This window comes from Fukomys damarensis, unplaced genomic scaffold, assembly GCF_012274545.1.
Source record: "Fukomys damarensis isolate Sample0158 unplaced genomic scaffold, DMR_v1.0_HiC HiC_scaffold_19, whole genome shotgun sequence".
Taxonomy (NCBI): domain Eukaryota; kingdom Metazoa; phylum Chordata; class Mammalia; order Rodentia; family Bathyergidae; genus Fukomys; species Fukomys damarensis.
Genome location: NW_022900931.1, coordinates 25,768,144 through 25,777,580, shown reverse-complemented (window position 1 = coordinate 25,777,580; position 9,437 = coordinate 25,768,144). Strand labels below are relative to the sequence as shown.

At 56.5% G+C, this 9,437-nt stretch overlaps 1 protein-coding gene and 1 long non-coding RNA gene across 4 annotated transcripts; one reads left to right on the top strand and one right to left on the bottom strand.

Moving 5' to 3' along the window:
* The first annotated feature begins 6 nt into the window (after positions 1 to 6).
* On the top strand, positions 7 to 6,763 carry Eno2 (enolase 2). Of its 3 annotated transcripts, none has more exons than XM_010611684.1 (12): positions 7 to 79; positions 554 to 653; positions 1,032 to 1,127; positions 1,236 to 1,294; positions 1,487 to 1,556; positions 1,930 to 2,063; positions 2,210 to 2,432; positions 3,347 to 3,544; positions 4,760 to 4,961; positions 5,159 to 5,267; positions 5,494 to 5,552; positions 5,844 to 6,763. In XM_010611684.1, the coding sequence occupies exons 2-12, from the start codon at positions 569 to 571 to the stop codon at positions 5,911 to 5,913; spliced, it is 1,305 nt and encodes a 434-aa protein (XP_010609986.1). In that variant the 5' UTR covers positions 7 to 79; positions 554 to 568; the 3' UTR covers positions 5,914 to 6,763. The 3 variants fall into 3 exon arrangements, with proteins under 3 accessions (XP_010609986.1, XP_033622204.1, XP_019061199.1); XM_033766313.1 differs by lacking the exon at positions 7 to 79 and adding an exon at positions 205 to 225; XM_019205654.1 differs by lacking the exon at positions 7 to 79 and adding an exon at positions 205 to 267.
* On the bottom strand, positions 5,074 to 8,264 carry LOC117286961. Its single transcript, XR_004518159.1, has 2 exons — positions 6,914 to 8,264; positions 5,074 to 5,422 (listed from the first exon to the last, which is right to left on the bottom strand). It is a non-coding gene; the product is annotated as an uncharacterized LOC117286961 (long non-coding RNA).
* Between the last annotated feature and the right edge of the window lie 1,173 nt (positions 8,265 to 9,437).

Genomic DNA, 9,437 nt, shown 5'->3' with positions numbered 1-9,437 from the left:
CGCTCGCCTTCCTCGGCCCCACGAGTCCCGCGTCGCCCTTCGTCGCCCTTCGCTGCCGGGCAGGGATGGAAGGAGCGGGGTCCGTCCTCCCCCAGCCCACCCGCCCCAGGACCCTGCTCCCCAGGACTTGCCCCAGATTCCTCTGCTCTACGACCTCGGAAAGAGGAGGGACCCTGGGGTGGCCGAGCCAGGCGGGCTGCGGCGCTGAGCTGGGGCAGGATGCGGGTGCGGGGAGATGCTTCTCCCTGGCTCCTGGGAAGAATTCGGGTCTGGCAATAATTCCGCGCTGTGGGGACCCCACCGCCGGCGACGCTGTCCGGACGCCCGGGAACCTCTGCCAGACCCCTACCCTCCTCCCTGTGGCCTCTGTCCTACCCGCCCCCACTGCAGTGACCTCCCCGGGGGGAGGGGTCCCCTCTACCACCGCGACTGCGGCCCGCTCCTCCCCACCCCCACCCACTGCAACAACCTCTCAGCCTCCCGCCCCTCCCTCTGAGCACAGGCTCCACCCGCTAAGCCTCTCATCTTTTGCCTTTCTTCTCTTCCACCCCAGGAGCTCCCAACCGTCATGTCCATAGAGAGGATCTGGGCCCGGGAGATCCTGGACTCCCGTGGGAACCCCACCGTGGAAGTGGATCTCCACACTGCCAAAGGTAGGGGCGGGGCTCCCGCTTCGGCCTCAGCAGCTGTAGCTGGCCGGTGGGGAGGCCTTCCCTGACCGCCAAGGGGCCAGGGCTGGACTGTGCGGGGCTTCTGTGTTCTGGTTTAATGGGAGACTGTCCTGCCTCTTGTGCTTGAACACACGTGTGTGTGTGCACGCCTGAGCTGCCTGGCGTAGCTTCACTTCTGTGGGCTCCCACTTGTGCCTGTGGGGTCTCAGCTGGGTGGGTGAAGAGGCCACTGCTTGTGCGCTGGCTCAGGTGTGTGTGTGTTTGTGTGTGTGTGTGGTGCTTTGTGGAGGGAGGGCTGGAGAGCCCACAGAATCCCTGGTCCTACAGTTAGGCCCCTGTCCTCACTGTGATGTCTCCCAGGTCTTTTCCGGGCTGCAGTCCCCAGTGGAGCTTCCACTGGCATCTATGAGGCCCTGGAGCTGAGGGATGGGGACAAGCAACGTTACTTAGGCAAAGGTGAAGCCCCCTCTCCTCCAGCCCATGCCCTTCCCTCCTGCAGTCCTGCCCGCCCCTCCTCACTGTCCCCTGCATGACCCTGACCAGCCAGCCTCCCTCTCTCCCCAGGTGTCCTGAAGGCAGTGGACCACATCAACACCACCATCGCACCCGCCCTCCTGAGCTCAGTGAGGCCCAGCCCTGGTGGGGGTGGTGCACAGGACCTGGGTCCTGGGGAGCCCTGACGTGGGGAGAGACTCCTTACACCCGTGCACCCATGGGTCCCCCACCACAGTCAAGTTACTAGCCTGGGTGCAGGATGCCCTCTGTGCTGTAGGGCCCACCCACTTCTGGACCTGTGTGACGGGTTCTGTCCGCAGGGTCTGTCGGTGGTGGAACAAGAGAAGCTGGACAACCTCATGCTGGGGCTGGATGGGACTGAGAATAAATGTAAGCAGGAGTCAGGAGAAGCGAGGGTGAACTGGGGGGGCCACCTTGTGTCAGGGCCTTCCTCAGAGGTGACTGTCACCCTCCTGAGGCCGCTGCAGTGGGAGGCAGTGACATTAGACAGAAGGAAGAACTGCTCTGTACCATAAAGAGGTGGAAGTTGGCAGGAGGCAGTCTGGGGGCTGCTTAGAAGGAGTGGCTTCCTGCCCTTTCCAGCCACCCCCTCCCTTCGTCCTCCCTGCACCCAGAAAGGAGAGGTGGGATGGCTGGAGTGGGGAGGGGCGTCTCCCTTACTGGTCCATTGTGGGGAATACCAGTGGAGGCAGTGATCAGAAAGGGGGCATTTTGGCTCATTCCTTTTTCTGTAATCTCCCAGCCAAGTTTGGGGCCAATGCTATCCTGGGTGTGTCCCTGGCTGTGTGTAAGGCAGGGGCAGCGGAGCGGGAGCTGCCTCTCTACCGCCACATTGCTCAGCTGGCTGGGAATTCAGACCTCATCCTGCCCGTGCCGGTGAGCTGTGCCTGCCTGGGTGCCCGGGCTGGTGGGTGAGCCCTTGTGAGGAAGGACGGGAAGTAACAGGGCAGCCTCTGGCTGGGCCTCTGGACCCAGGTTAGAGTCTTGGGTTAACCCTCTGGGGTCCACCTTTGGCTCCCCAGGCCTTCAACGTGATCAATGGTGGCTCCCATGCTGGAAACAAGCTGGCCATGCAAGAGTTCATGATCCTCCCCGTGGGGGCTGAGAGCTTCCGGGACGCCATGCGGCTTGGGGCGGAGGTCTACCACACACTTAAGGGAGTCATCAAGGACAAGTACGGCAAGGATGCCACCAATGTGGGAGATGAAGGCGGCTTTGCTCCCAACATCCTGGAGAACAGTGAAGGTGAGGCCAGCTTGGGAGCCCACTGCCTTCTGAGGATGACAGGAAGCACACTGCTGAGTCTCCAGGAGTGTGGTGGGCCATCCTCCTCCTCCTGGACACCCCAGGAGGTGCCAGCCCAGGAGGTGGCTTGGGGCCTGTCGAGTGCATGGGCTCACCTAGGAGGACAGTTTTTCACCTGTCCAGCCTGGCCTGATAGTATCTGTTAATTCTTAGTTAAGAGTTAAGATTCTCGCCGTGCGTGGTGGCGGACGTCTGTAATCCCAGCACTCGGGAGGCTGAATGAGGAGGATTATTGTGAGTTCAAAACCAGCCTGGGCTACACAGTGAGTTCAGGGTAGTCTGAACTACACAGTAAGACCCTGTCTCAAAAAAAAAAAAAAAAAAAAAAATTAAAAAAAAAAAAAAAAAAAAAAAAAAAAAGTTAAGTTTCTCAGCCAAGGATGCTGGCACATGCCTGTAACCCCAGTTGCGCAGGCAGCTAGAACAGGATTACAAGTTCAAGGCCAGCCTAGGCAGTTTGGTAGCTCATTGGTAGAGCACTTGTCCAGCATATCTGCAGCTTTGGATTTGATCCCTAGACAACAAAACAAACAAAGAAAGGCTCTGGGGTCACACTTCTCCATGCTTCCTTGTTCTTATCTGTAAAATGGGAATACAACCGTTTCTGCCTTATAGTACCAGTGTGAGGGTGAAGGAGACCACATAAGTAAAGTGCTGGGGAGACATGATAACAATAAAATTGCTGACTGTTAGTAATAGCTCCACTCCTCCTCTTAATACTAGGCACCATCCCTACAACCCAGGGAGCTGTGCCTGCCTGGATCCCGGGGCACATGCTGCAGACTTTCTTTCCTCTTCCTCTTCCTTCTCTACCCTCTCCTCTTCCTTGCAATCTCACGTTCTTCCATCTCTAGCCTTGGAGCTGGTGAAGGAAGCCATCGACAAGGCTGGCTACATGGAAAAGATTGTCATTGGCATGGATGTTGCTGCCTCAGAGTTTTACCGTGATGGCAAATACGACTTGGACTTCAAGTCCCCCGCAGATCCTTCCCGATACATCACTGGGGACCAGCTGGGTGCGCTCTACCAGGACTTTGTCAGGGACTATCCTGGTGAGAACTGGGATGTGGGATGACTGTAATCCCAGCACTTGGGAGGCTGAGGCAGGAGGATCACCATGAATTCAAGGCCAGCCTGGGCTACATAGTGAGTTGAAGGCCAGCCTGAATTACACAGGGAGACTATGTTTAAAAACAACCAAAAAAAAAAAAAAAAAAAAAAAAAAAAAAAAAAAAAAAAAAAAAAAAAAAAAAAAAAAACAGATGTGGGAGAGAGGGCAGGGGTTCAGGCAGACCTGTTGGGGCAGCTCTGGACTTCTGGGTGGTGGAGATGTGCTAAGAGGACTGAGAACTGAGAACTAGCACCAGGGTAAAGGAGCCTGCTACAGACAGGGCTTTGCATGCTGTGTAAATGTGCCAAGCCCTCTGATGCTTCAGTTTCCATCTGCTTCCAGTGCTGATGAGAAGCCACTGGGATCCTGGGGATGGGGTAGGAACCAGGATGGGAAGACAGGCTGGCCTGGCCTAGCAGCAGACTAGTACATTTCCATATCTTTGATTGAAATCGTGGCTGCAGAATAGAGCTGAGTGATGTGGGGCTGGAGAGTCCTGGCTGAGGAGAGACTAAACTACCAGGGATGGAGTCACCCAGGGTCTGTCTTTCCCAGACAGAGCAAGAAGAAACAGGCTAACAGTGAGGAAGGGATTCCTGACAGTGAAAATAGGAAAATGCAAAGTGAAGTTGTGAGGAAGGTTCTGAACTCTTGTTATCGGAAGGTTTATGAAATAAGAATCAGGAGTGGGGTGGGGGCATGATCCAGGGATTCCAGCACTCTGGGAAGCTGATACAGGGGGACTGTAATTTTGAGTGCAGCCTGGGGCATTTCAGTCACTTAGTGAGACCCTTAAAAAATCAAAGAAATAAATAGACAGACAGGCAGGCAGATAGATAAATAGATAAGCCGGGCATGGTGGTGCACATCTGTAATCCCAGCACTTAGGAGAATGAGGCAGGAGGATCACCATGAGTTTGAGGCCAATCTGGGCTACACAGTGAATTCAAGTCTAGCTTGAACTACATAGCAAGACCTTGTTTAACGTAAGAAGCAGCTGGGGCAGGCTTACTTTATTTTGGGTACAGTGGGTAGACAAGGACAAGCAGGATTTGTTAGTCAGGGGACCTGAACATTTCAGAAAATGAAAGGGGGGGTGTCCCCACCCCAGCAGAGATCCAGGCAGGGTGACCACCCCCTCGCACTTGCTCTGCAGTGGTCTCCATTGAGGACCCGTTTGACCAGGACGACTGGGCAGCCTGGTCCAAGTTCACGGCCAACGTTGGGATCCAGATTGTGGGCGATGACCTGACAGTGACCAACCCCAAGCGCATCGAGCGGGCAGTGGAGGAAAAGGCTTGCAACTGCCTGCTGCTCAAGGTCAACCAGATCGGCTCGGTCACTGAGGCCATCCAGGCGTGAGTGGCCCCCACCCCATGGCCTTAGGCATCCCCTGCATGAGGCTGCCACAGGGAGGGAGAAGGAACCTGAGCCTCTGTCCTCTCAGCTCTGCTCTCTGTGCCCCCTGGCTTTCTGGCCCCTCCCCAGACCAAGGGTGGGTGGGGCTGGACACACAGGTGTGTGGGGTGGGCTCAGGGCAGATGTCTGGGCACAGGTGCAAGCTGGCACAGGAGAATGGTTGGGGCGTCATGGTGAGCCACCGCTCGGGAGAGACCGAGGACACCTTCATCGCGGACCTGGTGGTGGGGCTGTGCACTGGCCAGGTGAGGGGCAGCCTGTGGGGTGTCTTGGTGGCATCAGTGGGTTCTAGGCCTAGGTGGGTCTCTGTCAGGTGTTGCAGGGCATCTGGGAAGTTTCAGCAGTAGATTTCAGTGCTGGGGTATAGCTCAGTGGACAGTCCTAGGTCCTATCACCAGTACTAGAAAGAAAATCAAGAGAGCAGGTAAAGTAGACAGTGGCTGAGTTGCCTGTCTTCCGGGAATGTTTCAGATCAAGACTGGTGCCCCCTGCCGTTCTGAGCGTCTGGCTAAGTACAACCAGCTCATGAGGTGAGGATATTGGGGAATGGGAGCCCAAAGCCACATGGTTAAAAAAACCTCATTCTACATGCCTATAACCACAGCACTGAGGGAGGCTGAGGCAGGAGGATGGAAGTGAGTTCGAGGCCAGTCTGAACTACACAGTAAAACCCTGCCTGAAAAACAAAAACAGGGGCTTTAGCTGGCTGCGCACACCAGCTTCGATCCCAGTACCACTCCTCCTTGTCTCTCACATGTAGACCAAGGTTGCCCACTGTTCCACCTCCAGAAGCCTGACTGTCTCATTTCTACTTCTCCCAGAATTGAAGAAGAGCTGGGAGATGAAGCTCGCTTCGCTGGACATAATTTCCGCAACCCCAGTGTGCTGTGAACCCTCTGCTCGCCCGGACACTGGGCCCTGTCCTGTCATCCTGGACCCTCCTCCTCACTGTCCCGACCTGTGATAGTCGCCCCCGTCCCATCCCGAGCTCAGGGCACCCAGAACCCCTGACTAACCTGCTCTGGCTGCTTCCTGGCAAACCCAAGCCCTGCTTTTCTGCTCTCCCTCCTCTTTGAGCCCTGTCCTCTAGGTTTCTTACTCTGTCCATTTCCCCTTTCTCTTTTCTCTTCCCTGGAAATGAGATGGAGGATTGAAAGGGGGCTGGAGGAAGAACGTCTGTCTGTGAAGGGGGCTTCAGGCTGGTTTGTTGCAGTGTTGGGAGTGGGGCCACGTGTCACTGTGCTATCCCTGTCCCATGTGTCTTCCATGTTGTGTGTGACCCATGAACCCTGTGGAATGTGCCAGGGGTGTGGTCATACCTAGCTTGGGCTTTTGAGTATTTATTTATCCATTTATTTATTTTTTTACTCATCCTGTTAATTATTCATTTCCCTATAACCCTCGGCCTAAAAGTGGCCTGACTCGAGGGGACTGCATCTGGGTTTCATGTGGCTGTAGATCCCACAGGAGCTAGGTGGGAGGTCTCACTGACTGACACAGGAGGGGTAACAGAAGACAGCCTTACCAGCAGTTATGTTTGTATTAACAGAAGCCTGGGTTGGTTCAGAGTGGGGTGTGTGCCTGGGGGACTCCTCCCCTATTTTCTCTCCCAGCCCCAGGTTCCCTGTTCCTTCTCCAGTTGCACCAGAACACCGGCTCACTCTCCTGTGCTGTGTTCCACTTGCCACAGCCACTGTGGCACTGAAATGAGCACCACCATTAAAGTCTGAACCACAGTGCATGCTTGTGTCTGAGAGGTCTTTCTCTGCCACCGGTGAGGGGAGAGAAGATGGAAGACCTGGATGGTGGTGCAGCTGGAGAGCAGAGCAGGGGGCACGGAGGAAGACCAGCTGAACGACTGCGGCCACAGTCCTGGCACTGCCCACCCCACCTGGCGACGTGGGGCCCATGCTGGCCCTGCCTTCTCCGCAGCAGGCCTGGCTCCAGGGCCCAGGGTGCCAGGCATTCTCAACCTGGAGTCCTGGATCCCCCTGAAATAGACACGATATGTACTTAGTTGGGAGAATTTGGGAGGAAAATAGTCTAAAGAGTTTCCAGATTCCCAGACGCCCTGCCAGAGTGGGTAAGGCGTTCATGGCTGGGCTTCTATCCCCAAAATCCTGGCTAGTTCTAAGGCTGAAGATCCCATGGCCATCAGCCCTTGTAGGATGGAAAGCTGGGGAGGGAAGGATGGTACCAGGGGTGTAGAGGGGGTGCTGAGACAACTGAGTCCTCCAACAAACTGAGGACTCCTCGGGACTGCAGAGCTCAGCAGGCCGGGGCCTGGATGGACGGTGGCGACACAGACCCAGCAACAAGCTGCTCTGCAGCAGGGACGGGACCACTCGGGGACAAACGGGCTCAGGGGGTCTCTGCGACCACTAGGGGGCGTCGGAGCCCTGCAGGACATCGCAGGGGAGGCCCCGCCCACACCGGGTGGGCAGCATTTCAAGGCTGTACCCTCTGGGGGCCTGCCTCTGCTTCTACAGAGTTTTGTTCTGGCTGCTGCCATGCAGCATGCTCCAGGGCTCAAAGAAGATTCCAGATGAGTATGGGCAGGGCCCACGCCTCTGCTGTTATTCCTGGGTCCCTGACGCCTGCCTCTGCCATTTTCAGTTCAGAGCTGCTTGCCGCCCTCTCCTTTCCCATGCCTCAATTTTTCCATGTAGGCATTTCCTCTCTCCCTTCTAGCACCCCTTTCCATGTCCCTTGGGGCTCACAGCACTTTCTGTGGCTCTCAGTCTTCTCTGGGGCCCATGACCTTCAACCTTCCTCAGGAACCCTCAGGCTAGCCAGGACTCTTGTAGTTGGAGCCATCTTTCTTAACTGCAGTCCATTCTGCCCTCACTCTGCTAGGTCTCCTTCTCTAACAGGTAGTGGGTTGGACTGGGTTACAGCTGGCTCTGCCTGGGCCTCCCAAGGCCCCTCTCTCCACTTTCCTTTTGTGCTGTTGCCTGGAGACCAGTGGGTTGTGGGGGACTGGGGTCTGAGAGGGAGATGGGGTGGAGGGTGGTGGTGGTGGTGGTGGTGGCTTTGGGGCAGAGTTGTGAGCCTGGCCTCAGGTAAGGGAGGAATTGGAAGGGATAGGCCCTGGCTTTTCTTCCACTTTCTCTGAGCTGCGTCCCTACTTGTGGCTGAATTTTTCTTTTAGGCTCAGATAAGGCACCATCCTGGGCCAGGTCTAATTTTTTTTTGTACCAGGGTTCGAACTTGGGCCCTTGTGATTGCGAGGCAGGCAGCAGGACCACTGAGCCAAATCCCCAGCCCTTGGGCCATGCCTTAGTGCTTAAAAAAAAAAAGGGAGAAAAGATCAGGAAAAAAAGGATTTGGGAAGGGCCAGGGCCAACAGGGACCCGGGCTCTGGGGAAGGAGGAGTCTTGGCACTAAACTAGAGGGTGGAGGAGCAGAAGGTGTACAGCCTAGAGGGAGGGAGGCAGGGGCCCAGGGGGATAGGGCCTGGTCTGAGGGGGCTCCTGGAGGGGCCAGGGAGGTGGGCACAGGGGTAACGCGAGTCCCAGCCACTTGAGGGACTTCAGCGTGGTGATTCATTCCCAGGCCCAGGGAGCATTCCTGCTCCTGTTCCTTGCTCCCCAGCGCTTTGCAATCTGTTTAGAGCGTTTCAGCACTTCCAGAGCTTGGCTGAGTCTGGCCTGAAGAACTGTGACACAAAATCTGTGTGGCCACAGAGCCAGCCTCCTTTTCCAGTAGGCAGGTGAGAGCCTGCCCGGTCAGCACCCGCCCCCTCGCTGCACCAGCCCCACAGTACCCAGCTCCCACCCCAAATCTGGAGCGATACCGAGGTTTCCCAATCCAAACTCCAGCTCCAGCTCTTCCCACTTCCCAGCCTGCTTCCCTCCCTTTCTCTGGCCTTCCCAATTTCAGCTGCCAAAAATCACCCTGTCTTTCTGGTGTCCTTTGTCCTGGGAGATGTTGCTGCTTGGTGTGAGGCCAGGGAGGGAGCCCAGAAGAGGGCACTGGTGGTGGATGGTGGGGGTGCCGGCTTCAAGGAAGAAGCCGGGGATGTCTGGCACCCCCAGCCTGCAGAGGAGTGCAGGGAAAAGCAGGGCCAGGAGGAGCCTGCTGTGGGGGGGGGGGCGGCCTCCCTGAGCCCAGGCTCCACCTGACCCCTTCCCTGTGACCTCAGATACCCATGAGTGACGACTTCAAACAGCTTTCAGGAGGAAAATGGAGGTGGCAGGAGGAGGAGGAGCCTGAGGACCACGGCCCCTCCTGTTGTAGGCCTCGGCTGCTCAGGGCCTGCACCGCATTTCGGTCACCCCTCTCACGCTCCTCTTTCTCCATCTACGACCTTCCCTCCATGTTGACACCAGTGGCCCTGTTTATCTTCCAGTTCCTTCCCTCCTTCTTTAACCCCTTCTCCCCGAGTTGTCTGCCGAAGGAAACCCCCCTCAGCC